This window comes from Canis lupus, chromosome 31, assembly GCF_048164855.1.
Source record: "Canis lupus baileyi chromosome 31, mCanLup2.hap1, whole genome shotgun sequence".
NCBI lineage: Eukaryota > Metazoa > Chordata > Mammalia > Carnivora > Canidae > Canis > Canis lupus.
In genome coordinates, this window is record NC_132868.1 from 19629079 (window position 1) to 19648004 (window position 18926).

Consider the following 18926-nt stretch of genomic DNA (forward strand, 5'->3'; position numbering starts at 1 on the left):
CATTTTAAAGGAAGTGTGGAAAAGCAATGGTGCTCCACTTTCCAGAATTAGCTCTCTAATGGTTTCCAGAAGATCAGAAAAGGTTAGCTCTTTACTTATTAATTTAATCTAAATCTGTTTACTTATTAGCTTCCTATGGGCACAGTGTCTACAAAGCTGGTGTTTTTTTCAACATTAACATCAGTAGGGGATCTACAACTTTCAATAACAATTTTTTTAGCATACTCTGTTAGAAAAAAAATTTTTCCAAACCAAACAGCAACAGTCTTATTAGCATCATTATTAGTAGGTACTGTATTAGTTTCCTTTACAAACTCCCACAAATGTAGCAGCTTAAAACAACATACATTTATATCTTAGCTTAGGATATCAGAAGTCTAAAATAGGTCAGCAAAACTGTCTGGGGGCTCTAAGGGAGAATCTATTTCATGGTCTTTTCCTGACTCTAGAGGCTGCCTGTATTACTTGGCTTGTGGCCATTTTCTCTATCTTTAGAGCCAGCTGGGTACCATCTTCTCTCCTCTCTGACCTCCTGCCTCCCTCTTCTAGGGACACCTGTGATGAATCAGGCCCACCTAAAAAATCCAGAATAATCTCCCATCTTAAGATTCTTAATTTAATCACATCTACAAGGTCCCTTTTAAATGTGAGGTGAAAAAAAAAAATAAATAAATGTGAGGTGATATATTCAGAGATTCTGGGGATTAGGACATCGACATCTTTGGTGGTGGTGGGGCATTATTCTGCCTACCATGGTTACCATTTATTAAATGTCTCCTGTGTGGCAGGTACTAGACCAGAAGCAAATCATGTGACTTCATTATTTCTTAAAGCAACCATGTGATATTTTTACTTATGAGAAAATGAAGGCTGAGAGGATATCAGAAGGCCTGTCTCTCCTAACCAGGCCAGTTTATCCAAATGTCTACTTGACATCTCCACTTGGATGTCTAATAGGCTTCTCAAACTTTCAACGTGTCCCACAGTGAGCTCTTGGGGATTCCTCCCTACAATGTGCTCTGCCGAAGCAACCCTCATCTCAATAATGGCGCCATCCTTCCAGCTGCTCAGGCCACCAGAATCACTCACTTCCTCTTTCTCGCACATCTTACTTTTGATTAATCACAAAATCCTGCTGGTTCTCCCTTCAGAACATATGCAGAATTTGACCATGTCTCACCATTTACATTGTTACCACTCAGGTCCCAGCTCTCATCATCTCTCCCTTGGACAATTATAGCAGGCTTCTAATCAGCCTTCCTATGTCTGCCTTTACCTCCAATTAATATATTTTCAACAGCCAGAGTGATCTTTTAAAAAACATAAATGAGAGCCTGTGACTCCCCTGCTCAAAACACTCCAATGCCTTTCTACTTCATTCATAAGAAAAGTCAAAGTTCTTTCTATAATCTTCAAAGCCCTACATGATGTGACTTCATCGTTTACTTCTCTTTCCCTTACTTCACTCCAGCTATATTGACCTTCTTGCCTTTCTTTGACACTTCTAAGCATACCGCTGCTTCCAGGCTTTGCCTTTGCTAGTTTCTCCATGTGGAGTATCTTCCTTCGGGTATTGGTATAATAAGTCTCCTCACCTCTTTCAGGTCTTTTTTTTTAAGATTTTTAAATTTATTTATTCATAAAGACACAGAGAGAGAGAGAGAGAGAGAGAGGCAGAGACACAGGCAGAGGGAGAAGCGGGCTCCATGCAAGGAGCCCAACGTGGGACTCGATCCCGGGTCTCCAGGATCATGCCCCGGGCCGCAGGCGTCGCTAAACTGCTGCGCCACTGGGGCTGCCCCCTCTTTCAGGTCTTAACCCAGATGTCATTTTGTAGGAAAGCCTCTTTAACCCCTTGATCCCTAACATTTTATATTAAAATATTACCCCTCTATCCCTAACATTTTATATTCCTGCTCTCTGTTTTATGTTTCCTCTTAGCACTTATCTCCATCTAACCTACTATATATATGACTTACATAATAGGTAGGCATATGTGTGAGTATACTGTTGTGGTGGCTAGCCCCTAAAGTGACTCCCAGTGAGTTTCACCTCTTGGTGTTCAGGTCCCCTCCCCTGTTGAATAGGGAAGACCTCTATAACAAATACCATGTATACATTATGTATACATGTATGTTACATTATATCATGTATATATGTATACATGTATATTATATGTATATATTATGTACATACATGATCAATCAGAAAAGATGGCACATGACTCCAAAGCTAGATCATAAAAGACATCACAGCTTTCCTCTTGCTCTCTCTGGATCACTGGCTCCAGAGGAAGCCAGCCTTCATGTTGTGAAGACACTCAGGCAGCTCTAGTGGGAGGTCCATGTGGAGAAGAAATGAAGCCTCCTGCCAACAGTCAGCACCAACTAGCCATCCATGTGAGGGAGCCAACTTGGAAACAGATCCTTCAGCCCCATTCAAGTTTTCAGATGACTACAGCTCCAGTCAATGTCTTGACTACAACTTTATGACAAACCCTGAGCTAGAATCCAACTAAGGAGGTCCCAAATTCCTGACCCATAGAAATAAAGAAAGAAGAAATATTGTCAATTAAAACATGACTCTTAAAAAAAAAATAAACAAACATGACTCTTTCTTCCAACCTTACTGCAGCTGGAAATCTCTGTATCAGTCTTATGGGATTTGGTAAATCCAGGGTCTCTAAATGTTTTCTGGTGTTGCATTGTTCACATTCTCTAGTGAAAGAGAACAACTTCTATTTGTAGCTAAAATCTTAATATTTGTGAAATGAAAAATTAAGTTATTTCCACACTAAAACTTGAAAAATTTCTATGAAAATTCTAGTTTTAATTCTTGTTTATATTACAATTTCTAAATTGAGTCCGAATATAATGTGCCCTATGTGATACCCATGTTTATGCATGGACACTGGAACTATAGTAATACCTTACATATAATTGATGCTTTAAATACACTTTCATTTAGAAGGCACTTACATGTGGTCTTCATAATTAGTGTCTGAGAAGCTCTCAGGTAAGATATTCTTTCCATTTGACAGATGAGAAAACTGATTGTCAAAGAAGTGAAAGTATCCTCTTTAAGATTACATGAGTGGAGAACAGTCAATCTAGAATTTCTCTACATCCTAGTTCAGTTACTCACATTGTTCTAGACAATTGTTGGCAGGGTTTGTACTGACCTGAGGTAATTAAGTCAAGTGCAGCAGGAACTCCAATAAGTCTGGGGAGAAGCTGGGTTCCTCTTGCACCAGGAAGGATTCCTAGTGTGACTTCTGGGAAGCCAATTTGAGCCTATCGAAGTTTGAAGGCAGGAAGATCATAAGAATGAGATGACATGAAGAGTCAAGGCAACCATTCCCTTGGATTTCCCACACCCTCAAAAACACTGTTTCATAGTATTCTGCAAAAGTTTCTACATGACAAATTAATACACACTCTACTTTAGTAAGCAGCATAAACAGAGCTGTGCTGTCCCTAAGTCTTCATGTTGAAACACATCTCTAGCTTCTTATGCATTTTTTTCTCTGACTCCATTATGACCTGTTTAGGCCAACAAAAATGATATTCTCCCAAAACAGCTTTATGGAGCCATAAAAGAGCCAGGCAGCCAAGAAATTAAAAAAGATAACCCACAGAATAGGAGAGAATATTTGCTAATCACATATATGGAATACTCAAAGAACTTTTTCAACTTAATAGTAAAAAGACAATCTGATTAAAAAGAGGCAAAGGATCTGAATAGACATTTCTCCAAAGAAGAGCTACAAAATAGCCAATAAGCACATGAAGAGACGTGTAATATCATTAGCCATTAGGAAAATGCCAATCAAAACCATAAGATACTATTTCACATCTAAAGGATGACTATAATAAAAAAACAGACAGTAACAAATGTAGAAAAGACAAAACCCTCATACTTTGTTAGTGGAAATATAGAATGGTACAACCACTTTGGAAAACAATTTGGTGGTTCCTCAAAGGTTAAAGACAGAGTCACCATAAGATCCAGCAATTCCACTCCTAGATCTATTTCTAAGAGAAATGAAAACATGCCCACAAAAAAAAAAAAAAAAAGTACACAATTTTTCATAGCATCATTGTTCACAAAAGCCAAAAAAGTAGAAACAATTCAAATGTCTGCAATTGATGAGTGGAAAAGAAAATGTGGTATATCCATACAAGGGAGTGCTATTAGGCCACAGAAAGGAACAAAGTACTGATGCATGCTACAACATGGGTGAACCTTGAAAACATTATGCTAAGTGATAGAAGCCAGTCATAAAAGACAACATATTGTATGATTCCACTTATTTGAAATGTCTAGGGTGGGCAAACCAATAGAGATAGAAAGTAGATAAGGAGTTGCCTAGGACTGAGGGAGACAGGAGATGGTGGGTTACTCCTAAAGGGTACAGATTTTTTTTTTTTTAAATAATTTTTTTTTTAATTTTTATTTATTTATGATAGTCACAGAGAGAGAGAGAGAGAGGCAGAGACACAGGCAGAGGGAGAAGCAGGCTCCATGCACCGGGAGCCCGACGTGGGATTCGATCCCGGGTCTCCAGGATCGCGCCCTGGGCCAAAGGCAGGCGCCAAACCGCTGCGCCACCCAGGGTTCCCAGGGTACAGATTTTCTTTGGAGATAATAAATATTCTGAAATCAACTGTGGTAATGGTCACAGAACTCTGTGAATATGCTAACATACCATTCAATTATACACTTTGAATGAGTGCATTATATGGTACTTGAATTATATCTCAGTAAAGCTACTACAGAAGAAGAATCAGGGAGCAGCCTCAGTCCAGACAAGAGAGTGATCTTGAGTCCTTTATTACATGCCTCTCCTGGCTATTTCAAAGTGGCTAAAGCTCAGGGCACCTGAGTGGCTCAGTTGGCTAAGTGTCCAGCTCTTGATTTCAATTAAGGTCATGGTCTCAGGGTTGTGAGATCGAACCCGGCTTCGGGCTCATGCTGGGGATGAAGCCTGCTCGAGATTCTCTTTCCCTCTCGCTCTGCATTGCCTCCTCCACCACCCGCCCCCCCCCCCGCCCCAACACACACACATGTATGCTCACTCTCTCTCCCTGTGTTTAAAAAAAAAAAAATTGGCTAAAACTGTAAGTCATCTTCCAGGTACAGGATGGAAGGAGGAAAATGTTTTAATCCAGACTGTCATTAACCCATATTGTGATGCCAATAGCTTCAAAAATTTTTTGATAAACTTCATTGGCTATGATACTGCCCCTGCACAAAGCTCAAAATAAATATTTGAGCCTCTCTCTTGCAAGGCTTTCCTAACAGTCAGTCATGGTTTTTTCCACTACTGATCATCCCCATCCATCGACCTATTATTGTTCATAACTTAGGTCTGCACTCAGTATGCAGAAGGCATGGTAAGAGGGACACAGAAAAACAAGCACTTAGGATATATGTCTTTATTCATAAGCCTTTATAAAAATTAAAATGCCATAAGGATTTGGTTAAATAATATATATATATGTAACATATATATATAACATATATATATATATAACAAAACTATACATCCATTTAAAACAATATTTTTAAAGACTATTTAAAATAAGATTAACAGCAAATTTCTCATCAGAAACCATGGAGGCCAAAAGGCAGTGGGATGACATAGGCAAAGCACTGAAAGAAAAAAACCTGTCAAACAATAATTCTATACCTGGCAAAACTAGCTTTGAAAGTGAAGGCAAATTAGGGGAGCCTGAGTGGCTCAATCAGTTAAGTGTCCAATTCTTGGTTTCAGCTCAGGTCATGATCTCATAGGTTGTGAGATCGAGCCTTGAGCAGGGCTCTGAGCTCAGTGGGGAGTCTGCCTAAAGGTTCTCTCCCTTCTGCCTTTCCCCCACTTTGGCACATGTGTGCACATTCTCATTCTCTCTCTAAAATAAATAAATAAAACTTTAAAAAGATAGCAAAGAAAAAAAAGCTGTAAGGACAAAATATTAAATAGGAAAAATACCAGAAGAGAACAAAATAGAATGCAAACAGTGGTTATTTCCGAACTGTGAGTATATGGTGATTTTAGTTTACATCTTTATAGTTTCCTGTATTTCCTAGTCTATTACAATGATCAATGTTATCTTTATAAGTAGAAAAATATGTTACTTGCAAAAATGTTACCATTATAAGATTGGTATCACAGACCTCATCTACATATCTAAAAGGACAAATTAAATCTATTTACAATCTATTAGAAACAAATAGATTTACAGTTTTGTGCTATTTTCAAATAGGAAATTGTCTTCCTGGGTACTGATAATTATGAGGGACCACAAAACTGAAACCTTTGAGATAGGAAATAAAAATTTAAATAAGTAAGCATATTCAGGAATGATAGTCAAAATACTTTAAACCTTTTATCTCATGAACACAGCTCAGATGAACCGAATGTGACCATACCACTGAAGCAGAGTCCTGGGGGCCCTGTACTGGCCCAGGAGTTCCCTTTTAGTTGGTGGATCTTGGGGAAACCCAAAGACTAGGGTTAGGGAAAGCAAAGGAACAGTCACAGGCTCAGACTAATAGCTATTTACCCATTAGAATGGTCATATTTCAACTACTACTACTGTGCTGGTATGTGACAGCTGAAAAACCATCACTAAAAATACAGGAGTTGTCAACCAGTGAACTAGTCTTTTAAAATGCTCACCTCTGAGGCTTACACAGCATTTAGATTTTGACTTAAAAAAAAGCCTCCCACACCAAGCCCCATATCGAGCTTGAGCTGTTACCTCTGCATGAGCAATCCTATAGTGACAGCCCAGCGCCAGCTCCAGTCCCCCTCCTAAAGCCAGGCCTTGAATAGCTGCCACCACGGGCTTCTCAGTTCTCTGTATTTCATCTACTATATGTCCTAGTACAAAGTCAGACTTTCTGGGCTCACCAAAGCTGTGGATATCAGCACCTAAGGACATAGACAAAGAAAAAGAGAGCTGAGAAAGATCTGGGCTTTGTTAACATAACAATTATGTAACAGATAACTCTCAAGGAACCTCTTTGGGCCCATGAAACATTTTATTCTTTAGTTGGACACACAGTGAAGGAAAATCAACCTAGAAAATGTAGAACAACATGGGAGAAAATCCTCAAATCTTGACCAGGAATCCTGTAATCTTCTAAAATCTGTCTTTCCAGGGCAGCCCGGGTGGTTCAGTGGTTTAGTGCTGCCTTCAGCCCAGGGCCTGATCCTGGAGACTTGGGATCGAGTCCAACGTCAGGCTCCCTGCATGGAGCCTGCTCTTCCTCCTGCTTCTCCCTCTGCCTGTGTCTCTGCCTCTCTCTCTGTGTGTCTCTCATGAATAAATACAATCTAAAATAAAATAAAATAAAATAAAATAAAATAAAATAAAATAAAATCTGTCTTTCCATGTGACAGATAACAACTCTACCTTTAAAAAAATTTAAAAAGTCAAGGGCCCCTGGGTAGCTCATTCGGTTCAGCATCCAACTCTTAGTTTCGGCTCAGGTCATGATCTCAGGGTTGTGAGGTGGAGTGCTGGGTAGGCCCCATGCAGGGAGCCCGACGTGGGACTTGATCCTGGGTCTCCAGGATCACACGCTGGGCCTAAGGCAGGCGCTAAACCACTGAGCCACTCAGGCTGCCCTCAACACCTGCCTTAAATGACTTACCAGAGAATTAAGCGGAAGTATACTATAATATATATTTAACAATATTGACAGCATTCTGTAACATTATTTTTCATATTTTCCTTTTTCTACATAACATTATAAATACTGAGCATTTTCCCTATTGATTATCTACTCTTTAAAAACATTAAGCTTGGTATACGTTAAAAAGTTAAAGCAATTATTTCACATTCAGGCTATTCATCTTTTTGTTTCTACCCACTCCTTACCTAGCATTATGTTTTTTTCTTACCAATCTATCATATTCACATTCTAATCTATTGTCATAGTTATGTAGATTCCTTTTTGGTTTAAGAGAAACAAGATCTATGGGACACCTGGGTGGCTCAGTGGTTGAGTGTCTGCCTTTGGCTCAGGACATGATCCCAAAGTACCGGAATCAAGTCCCACACCAGGCTCCCTGCATGGAGCCTGCTTCTCCCTCTGCCTGTGTCTCTGCCTCTCTCTCTCTCTCTCTCTCTCTGTGTCTCTCATGAATAAATAAATCAAATATTTTTTAAAAAAGAGAGTAACAAGATCTATTTCAACCTGCATCTTAGGCCTATCAGTCCTGTAACTTTAGATTTAAATGATTTTCATGTCCTAATAGCAGTTAGCATGTATTGGATAAATACTTTACACCAGGCACCATGCTAAGTAGTTTCTGATGCTCTTTTATTTAATTTTCTTAACACCTAGGTTAAGTAGTATAATGATCCTCATTTCACAGGTCAGGAAGTTAAGGATTTGTGCTGTTAGGTGGTAGTTCAAACACATGAGCAGTTAATTATGGGTAGAATAAGAACTTGAACTCCAGCAATTTAACTACATAGCCCACATTCTTAAATGTATACTGCATTCTTCTACTTGCAGTGTAAGGTTAGTACTTTTATTCCATTTTACAGAAACCAAGGCACAAACAAGAGTACAGTGATTTCATGTTTTCACTGTGTATTTCTGGCATATAGAAATGCAATTAATTTTTGGATATTGATTTAATATGCAGAAAAAATACTAAATTCTCTTATCAATTCTAATAATTTTCTAATAGATTATTTTGATTTTTCTACAAACACTGTCATATCTTCTGGATAATGAAGTTTCATTTCTTCCTTTCCAATCAGTATACTTTGATTTGTTTTTCTGGCCTTACTGGGCTGGCCAGGGCCTGGAACACAAGGTCAAACAGAAATGGTGATAGCAGCTAGCCTCGTCTTGCTCCTTTCTCATAAGGAAAACTTTTGATTTACCATTTTATTTGATGTTTGCTGAAGGTTTTCCAAAACGGATGAAGACATTTTCTTACTATACCTAGTTTACTAGGAATTTTTAATTTTCATGCATGTCAAATGTTATCAAATGTTTTCTCTGCATTTCTTGAAAATATCATATGATTTTTCTCTTTTAATTGAATGAAATACATTAATCTTATAATGTTCAACCAATCTAGTAGTTATAGGGAAAAAAAGTGATGTCTTCCACTTTTTATACAGTGTTAGATTCAATTTTATAATATATTAAGATTCTTATATCTAGGTTTATGAATGAAACTGGCCTTTTTATTTTGCTTTTCTTTTCATTGCAAATTGCATTCGCAAATTTTGCTTTTTCATACTGGCTTTGACAGGTGTTGGTATCATAGTTATGCTGGCCTCACAAAATGAATTGTAAAGTATACTGGATTGAACTGATGAAACTTACTTTATTTGGAAATAGGGCCTTTGCAGATATAATTAAGTAATAATGAAGTCATACTGGATTAGAGTGTGTCTATATAAGCTTAGGGAAATCTAGACACAGGGGAGAAAGCCATCGGAAGAGAGGCAGAGAGAGATAGGAGTGATAGAGCAACAAGCCAAGGAACACCAGGCAAGGAAAGATTCTTCCATAGAGCCTCTGGAGTAAGAATGGCCTTGCAGATATCTTGATTTTGAACTTCTACTCTCCAAAACTATGAGAGAACAAATTTCAGTTGTTTTAAGTGACCTTGCTTAAGTCACTAGTTACGGCAGCCCCAGGAAACAAACATATGTCCCCTCTTTTTTTATTCCCTAAAACATTTCTGTAAAATTAAAATAATATTTTCCTTGACTTATTAGTTAGAACCTACCAATAGTCATCTGGGGCTGGAATTTACTTTATGAGACTTTGGATTACTGATTCAATTTCTTTAATGGCTTTCTATTTCCTCTTGAGTCATATTGGTGAGCCATAATATTTTCATTATCTTTTTTAACAGCTATAGCATCTGCAGTGTTATCCTGTTCACCATTCCTTATATACATTGTGCCTTCCCTTTTTCTCCTTGATCAAGCTCTCAAAAGTTTTGTCAGTTTTACTAGTCTTGCAAAGAACTAACTTTTGACATAATCTTGAATCATTTGTTTCTATCTTATCAATTTTTCCTCCTCCTTATTCCTTTCCTTCTACCTCATTGGGTCCATTTCATTGCTTGTTTTGTTAGTTTCTTAGTACAGATATTTAGCTTGTTTCACTTCAGTCTGTTATCTTTTCTGATAAATATCTTTAAGGTTAAAAATCTCCTGCTGAGTTTTGTTCTAGCTGGTATCCCTCAGGTTACATATGTTGCATTTTCACTATCATTTAGTTAAAAATATTTTCTAAATTATATCATGATTTCTACTTTGGTTTAGAGATCATAAAAGAATGAATTTAATTTCTAAAAATATTAGGAATATTTCTAGTTATATTTTTGTTACTGATTTCTAGTTCAATTGCAGTGTTGTCAGAGGGCATATTCTAAATTTATTGAGACAAGTTTTTGTGGTCCAGCATCTGGTCATATTTGTAAATGTTGCAGATTTGAGAATATATATTTTTCAATTGTTGGGTGCATTGTTCTATATAAATCTATTAAGTCTAACAACTCCTAATGGTTTTCTAGGAGAATCATTTTTTCTGTTTCCGAATTCTAACTATATTCTTTCTTTCAAACCTCTTTTCTTTCCAAAAAAATACCAAATTCTCCGTAATTGGGATCCCTCTCTCCATGCTGCAAAGTCATTCCCTTGGGCTCCTGACCTCCAGTTCCAAACAACAAGTAAGTCATTTAATAACCAGTTAACATTTGCCACATTTTTAAAATCTCTCTCAGGCTCATCCTTCTCATCTGTAAATGGAGATGGTAGGACTCACTGAGGATTAAATACAGTAAGTATAAAAACATTACTATTTTCATTATTTTTTAAAGATTTTTGATTTCCTTTTTTTAATATTTTATTTATTTATTCATGAAAGAGAACAGAGAGAGAGAGAGAGGCAGAGACACAGGCAGAGGGAGAAGCAGGCTCCATGCATATGGAAGTCCCAATATGGGACTCGATCCCGGGTCTCCAGGATCACGCCCTGGGCGGAAGGCAGGCACTAAACCGCTGAGCCACCCAGGCTGCCCTACTATTTTCATTATTAATAAATAAATAACCTACACAGTTCTGGCACATAGTAGGCAAGATAAATGGCAATTACTATAGTGATTAACATTTTTACATTTCTTTATTGTCATGATTCCAGTATCTATTTCTTCTCAGGTTTCAATTAACATACATTTAATTCCCTTGGCTACAGTAAGATACATTGGTCCTCATATCCATGTGATGTTTGTCAAAGGGCATAATATATTCAATTGGGAAAAGAAGAAAAGTTGTCATGAATACCACTGATCACCATGTCAGATTCTTTTGCCATATGTTTTCAATATTTTTGCATCTCCGTGGAATAACCCAATAAAGATTGCCATGGTCACTGAGATGCATGACCATGAGAAGAAAAATGAACTCCATTTCAAGTCTCAGTGTGAAATAAAAAATAACATTTATTGTCCATCTTCTGATGTAGGCACTGTACTAGGGACTTTCAGAGATATATCATGGAAATCTCACAAAAACCTGTTAAGATGGGGGATCCCTGGGTGGCGCTGCGGTTTAGCACCTGCCTTTGGCCCAGGGCGCGATCCTGGAGACCCGGGATCGAATCCCACATCGGGCTCCCGGTGCATGGAGCATGCTTCTCCCTCTGCCTGTGTCTCTGCCTCTCTCTCTCTCTGTTTTCTTTCATGAATAAATAAATAAAATATTTAAAAAAAAAGAAATAAAAAATCTGCCTCTCTCTCTCTGTGACTATCATAAATAAATAAATAAAAATTTTAAAAAAACCTGTTAAGATAGATGTTACTATTTTCTGGGGTTTTTTTTTTTCAAGATTTTATATTCTTATTTCAGAGAGAGAGCAGAGACAGAGAGTGCACACAGGACGAAGGAGCAGAGACAGAGGGAGAAGCAGATTCCTCACTGAGCAAGGAGCCTGACATGGGGCTCGATCCCAGGACCCTGAGATCATGACCTGAGCCAAAGGCAGATGCTTAACTGACTAAGCCACCCAGGTGACCCTACTATCTACTTTCTAAGTATAGAAATTGAGCTTCAGGAGATTACAGGGATTTGCCTAAACTCACATAGGGTGGAGGCATATGCAACTGTTGATACATACCTGCTAGTGTTCGTTAGTGTATTCTAATGCACTTAAACATCCTCCAAAGACCCAATCCAATATAAAAATATAAAACAGAGTAAGGTCAGAGTCTTCTCTGGGTCTCTTTGTTACTCTTGTCTCTCAAGAATATTTCTCACTCCCACTCACTTCTTCCATATCCTTTACCCACCCTAAGGCATTACCCATAGGACAGCTCATGCAGTGTCGGTCTCAGTCTGTAACTGGTTTCCAGAGGCAGTGGGAGAGGGTTAGAGACTGGTTACCTGCAGAGAATTTGCCATCTGCTCCGCAAAGCACAATAGCTTTTACTGTACGGTCTGTGGTAGCTTTCTGCAATCCGTCTTTTATTCCACGGAGTACAGCCGTACTAAAAGGAAAAAAAATTACATGAGGCATTAGAATTTAATTTCTACCATCTCAGAGCTTTTTCCTCTTCTAAAAATGAAACATACACACAATGGATAAAAACTCTAGTTACTTATTATTCAGTTTTCACTAATTTGATCAACTGATAATATAAATGTCAACTGTGAAGCACAGAACTAAGTAAATGAATAAACTTTAAAAAAGCCGTATCTTCCTGGACTTTGCTGTAACTGTGGCCACTCAGAAGCAACATTCATCAATTTTAAAATACTACTGTACATCTTCTATGTACAGTAAAAGTACATAACATCCTAGGAAACAACAAAATGTCACAGTAAGATGAGTGCTGTAATAAAAGTACAAAGAAAGTGATGTGGACATTCACAAAAAGAAGAACTTACTTTGGATTTGTCATATTGGCAAAATAGAGGAAAACTGAAACACTCTACAAGAAACAACCTAAGAGATGTGTCAGGGGCTTCAAATTACCCCAAATATTCCATCCTCCCCACTTTCTTCCAAGGATTAAGCATCTAGTTTTTAGCTGGATACGTGACTGCCCAAAGTAAAGGCTGCATTTTTTCAGCCTGCTATGCAGTAAAACCAGCATAAGGCATTAAGTTCTGGCCAAAAGGATGGCAGCAACTTTGGCAAGCATCCTTAAAGGATTAGGTATGCTTCTCTCTTTTCCTTTTCTGGCAGGAATGGGGATGTGATGGCTGGATCACGAGCAGCCATAGTGGACCAAGAGGTGGAAGCCATGTATTGAGTATAGCAGAGCAAGAGATATACAGACGGGGTCCCTGATGATTGTGGAGCAGTCATACCATTCTAAGACCCTGCTGTGAAAGAAGCCAGCCTTTTCTTGTTTCATCCACTACTCTTTTGAGTTTTCTGTCTCTGACAACCAAAACTAATGCTATTTTAGGAGGCAAAGGCAAGGTCTGGAAAAGAAAAGGCATGTAATAGACGGCTACATTACAGTTGATGAAGGAGTCATCTACAGAAGACAGTCAAGATTGAATGAGTCTGTCAAAGGAAAAGAGAGCTGAGAGTAAATCCTCTGGGTACACCCTCGTTGAAGAAGTGGGTAGGCTCAGCAGAGTGATTCAGTACCAAGGGAGCCCAAAGTCACAAAGATCAAGAGAAGAGAATTTGCCAAGAACTGAAGGATCAATAAGTGTCAACGGATCATGATGGAGGAGAACCTAGGAAATGTGAAGAGGAATTTAAGCAAAGAAAAATGATAGAACCAGAGTCCAATCAGTTTTGCATTGGAATTCTAAGCATTCTGGGTAAAATGTTTTAGTGTATAGGGTGAAAAAAAATCTTAAAACAAAAAACAAACTTTGGGAAAAGCCAGATTGTTTGGATCAACAACTAGGAGTTAAAACCTCAGGCAATAAAGGAGATACTTGTGTATATATTAACTCCCTCCCAACTAGTTACTTTTCACCATTTAACCTAGATGAAATCAAACAAAATCTCTTGGCTTTGAGTGGTTACTTAGAAACCAAATCTGTGAGGAGCAGCTGGGTGGCTAGTTGTTAAGCACCAACCCTTTATCTTGGCTCAGGTCATGATCTCAGGGTCACGGGACTGAGACTCCTATCCCAACAGTACTCCCCTATACATCCAGCCCTACCTGGAACCCCCCCTCCCAGTTGGCTCCGTGATCAGTGGGGAGTTTGCTAGAGATACTCTTCCTCAGTCCCTCCCCTTGTGCTTGCTTGCTCTCTCTAAAATAAATAAATAAATAAATAAATAAATAAATAAATAAATAAATAAATGAATCTTTAAACAAATTAAAAAAGGAAAAGGAAGAAACCAGATCTGTTAATGGGATTTGGACCCAACCAGAATACTTCAAAGTCCAAAAGGCAAATATTTCCTCTGAGTAAATGATGGCTGCAAAAGTAGTGCCAAAATCAGTGCCATTAAGGACAAGAGGCTGGCTTCTCCCATTTCAACCGAACTCTTTTATTTCTTATGGTCTTGCTACCTTTGCAAAAAACAAAGAGAAATGAAAATAGCTGTAAATACAGCTTTACTAGACCCAAGCTGAATAAAGGGACCAGCCTTGTAGCAACAATAAGGTTGCAGCGGTAAAATTATTTTCTCCTCTTAATATTGTCCACGTATGGAGAAATCAAGTCTAGAGTAAAGGTAACGTTTTCATGGGTGCCAACCAAAGCTCTTTAGCTGCTCTGATTTTAAGTGGTGTTTCTTGTGATAGTTTTTCTTTAAAACCAAAGGTCATCAAATCATGTTTGCAGTTTGTGATCAGCATTTTTTTAAGTCAAAGAAGTAGAAGAGAAGAGAAAAATAGAATATGACAAACTACATAAGGATAAGGGTTTGGGTCTTTTTTGTTTTTCATCTTTTTTGTTTTTTCTTTGTTTTTAGTAAACTTCACACCCAGTGCAGAGCCCAGTGCAGGGCTTGAAGTCACGACCTGTCCCCCCCAGATCAAGATGTGGGCTGAAATCAAGAGTTGGATGCTTAACAGACTGAGCCATCCAGGCGCCCCATGAGGATAAATTTTGTTTTACAAAACTTTGTTTTCAGTTATGTATTTGGGTATGTATCAGGTTGCTATGTAAGACATAGGATTTCTTACTGTGTGAATTACAGTAAAAAACAAAACAAAACAAAACATGAAAGCCATTGTTCTGAGAGACAGGCCTAGTAATCAGACATGTCCTACCCTTAACAAAGAGGTTGGCATTCATCCGAATGTAAGGAAACTTGGCTGCAGAACTAGCAAAGGATTTAAACTATTTGTCTGGGTCAAAAGAAAAAAAATTCAAATAAGAATCACTGTGCTAGGAAGATAATTTCCTATATAGAAGTAGGAAAGGAAAAAGGGAAGAAGGAAAGAGGAAGGAAAGAAAAGTCTAAAGAAAAAAATGATAGGAGGGTGCCTGGCTGGCTCAGTCAGTGGAACATGCAACTCTTGTGGAGCTGAAACTCCACATTGTGGGTGGAGATTATTTAAAAATAAAATCTTAAGGGCAGGGGATCCCTGGGTGGCTCAGTGGTTTAGTGCCTACCTTCGGCCCAGGGCGCGATCCTGGAGTCCCAGGATTGAGTTCCCCTCGGGCTCCCTGCAGGGGGCCTGCTTCTCCTTCTTTCTGCCTGTGTCTCTGCCTCTCTCTCTCTCTATGTCTATCGTGAATAAATAAATAAAATCTTAAAAAAAAAAAAATCTTAAGGGCAGCCCCAGTGGCCCAGCAGTTTAGTGTCGCCTTTGGCCCAGGGCCTGATCCTGGAGACCCGGGATCCAGTCCCATGTCGGGCTCCCTGCATGGAGCCTGCTTCTCCCTCTGCCTGCGTCTCTGCGTCTCTCTCTCTCTCTCTGTGTGTGTGTGTGTGTTTCTCATGGATAAATAAATAAAATCTTTACAAAAAAATAAAATCTTAAGAAAGGAAAGAAAAAAATAGGCAACCTGTTAATTTTGATGAACATGGAGGGATATGTATGAGGTAAGTATAACTTCAGAATGGTGCCTGGCTGGCTCAGTCAGTAAACAGGTGACTCTTGACCTTGTGATCGTAAGTTCAAAACTCACATTGGGTGTAGAGATTATAAAAAACGCAATCTTTGGGCAGCCCCAGTGGCTCAGCAGTTTAGTGCCACCTTCAGCCCAGGGCCTGATCCTGGAGACCCGGGATCCAGTCCCATGTCGGGCTCCCTGCATGGAACCTGCTTCTCCCTCTGCCTGCGTCTCTGCCTCTCTCTCTCTCTCTCTCTCTCTCTGTGTGTGTGTGTTTCTCATGGATAAATAAATAAAATCTTTACAAAAAAATAAAATCTTAAGAAAGGAAAGAAAAAAATAGGCAACCTGTTAATTTTGATGAACATGGAGGGATACGTATGAGGTAAATATAACTTCAGAATGGTGCCTGGCTGGCTCAGTCAGTAAAGCAGGTGACTCTTGACCTTGTGATCGTAAGTTCAAAACTCACATTGGGTGTAGAGATTATAAAAAACGCAATCTTTGGGCAGCCCCAGTGGCTCAGCAGTTTAGTGCCACCTTCAGCCCAGGGTGTGATCCTGGAGACCCGGGATCGAGTCCCATGTTGGGCTCCCTGCATGGAGCCTGCTTCTCCCTCTACCTGTGTCTCTGCCTCTCTCTCTCTGTGTGTGTGTCTCTCATGAATAAATAAAATCTTTTTTAAAAATAAAATCTTAAAAAAAACCCTGCAATCTTTAAAAATGTATTTATATGACTTGAGAAGAAGATAGAAGAAAGAATGGGAAAGCATTCCCAAGTAGAGAAAACTCGATGAAGCTGAAATAAACCCCAGGTGGCAGCAGGGCCTGCTGCATGGGTTTGCCATGATGGTAGCTAACATCTGTGCAATGCCAGTTTATGATCTCTAGTGGAGGTAGACTTCACCACAATGTTATGATATGAGGTAGATACAAACATTTCTGTTGCATGGGGGGTGGGGCGGAGTAAATATGAGAAATGCTTAAAATTCCTATGAGAAAATATTTCTAGTTATGGGTATTAGACTGTGAAGCCTTTTTACCAAGTTAATGTCGGGCATGGTTTCTGGTTATGAGCAGAGGCTGAGGCAGAGTCCTAGTATCTAGTATCTCTAACTAAAATACAGACAAGTCCCAAAGGGATATGTAATGATATTATGTTTTTCTTCATCAAAACCAAAACAATGGATATTTTGCTTTCTTTTTCTGAGACTGGCAAGAAAGTGGACATATCCTTGTGAGATTTTATTCTTGCACTTTTTTGGTATTATTAAGTGCAATAGCTTATATTAAAAATATGAATTGTTATATTAATACTCATGATAAAATCAAATCTGATGACACTAAGATAAAAATTAGCAGGTCTCCTCATTGCTGTCTCTTTTTTGCTCCAGCGGTATGTGATAAAAATGTTGATCAAAGGTCTTTCTTCCCTGTTTTATATATTTCTCGTAAATTATAATTTCTGCTAATCCTACTCTCTGGGGATGGGTGGCTCTTTCCTAGGCTGATGATCACTATCCTTTTTACAAAGACATGCCAAGAACCAAACCTATATAATTAAACATTTTTAAAATTAGGGACGCCTGGGTGGCTCAGCGGTTGAGCATGTGCCTTTGGCCCAGGGCCTGATCCTGGAGACCCAGGATTGAGTCCCGCGTTGGGCTCCCTGCATGGGGCCTGCTTCTCCCTCTGCCTGTGTCTCTGCCTCTCTCTCCGTGTGTGTGTGTCTCTCATGAATAAATAAATAAATCTTAAAAAAAAAAAAATTGAAACCGGAAAAACAACCAGTCTGGAAAGCACTGCTGTTAAGTGCACGGAACAAATCCGTGTGCGGTTTAACAAGGAAGGTGCTCCACGGTGAAATAAAAGAAGATAAACTGCACAGTCGTTTTTCAGGAAATGCTACTTAGTGGGCTTCTCCAAACCAACGTATCCTCCACTGAAGCACCAACGCCTCCGAGTCTAGAACAGACCAGGAGAAGAACTTTGCATTTCTGCACCATGCCGCAATTCGCCTGTCCTCACTGCCTGGGCATTAATGAGGGGCATTTACTTATTTACAAGTGGGAATTTCTAGATCATTCGGCCACACATTAGGGTGGCCCGGACTCGAGTCTGGGAAGTGAGGAGGGATCAAGGTCCCGCTGGCTCTGTGCCTTTGGAGTCGAGCGCGCCCGAGAAGTCAGCGCTGCCCGCCAGCCCACGGGTGGAGCACGCAGCCGGCGCCGACGGCCCGGGTTCGAGCCCAGCTGCCCCACGTCCCCGCTCTCCTGCCTCTGAGCCTCAGCTGCCTTTCCTCACCAGCGAAACACGGATCGGAGTTCGCCGCGAACGCTAACCGAGCTGACCCAAGCTCGAAGCCTGGCAGGCGCCGCGGTTCCATCCGTGCCCGTGGCTTCCGGCGTCTACACCCGCCGCGGAGTCGAGCCCCGCCGGGAGGGCTGCCCGCCGGGCCGGGCCGGGCCGGGCTGGGGGCGCCCGAGCCGTTACCTGATGGCGTTGACCGGCGGGTTTCGGAGGCGGATCAGCGCCAGGCAGTTGCGCAGCCGCGTGTACTCGGCCATGGCTCCCGGGCGCGGAGGTCGCAGGCGCCTCCGGCGCTGGGCGGGCGATGCCGCCTCCCCCGCGGCCCCCGCTGCCCGCCCGCCGGCCCGAGGAGGGGCGCCCGCTGGGCCAATGCGAGCCCGGCGCCGCCCCCGCGCCCGCCCCCGCGCCCGCCCCCGCGCCCGCCCCCGCGCCCGCCCGCGGACACCCGGCACCGCCCCCCTCCTCCGGGACCCCAGCCCCGCGCTCCGCAGACGCTCGTGATCTCTTCCTCGGCCTGGGCTCCCGTCACCGCGCAGATCAGAGAGGCCCGCGGGCAGTGGTGCGACTGGCAGCAAGTCCAAGGTGG

At 40.5% G+C, this 18926-nt stretch overlaps 1 protein-coding gene across 1 annotated transcript in view; it reads right to left on the reverse strand.

The window, feature by feature from the left end:
- Positions 1-18685, reverse strand: part of EHHADH (enoyl-CoA hydratase and 3-hydroxyacyl CoA dehydrogenase) — a 49114-nt gene extending 30429 nt beyond the window's left edge. The window contains exons 1-4 of the mRNA XM_072807713.1: positions 18524-18685; positions 12432-12535; positions 6765-6937; positions 3182-3293 (exon numbers count right to left, since the gene is read on the reverse strand). Coding sequence (XP_072663814.1) covers positions 3182-3293; positions 6765-6937; positions 12432-12535; positions 18524-18597 — 463 coding nt within the window. The 5' untranslated portion in view covers positions 18598-18685. The remainder of the gene's footprint in view (positions 1-3181; positions 3294-6764; positions 6938-12431; positions 12536-18523) is intronic.
- Between the last annotated feature and the right edge of the window lie 241 nt (positions 18686-18926).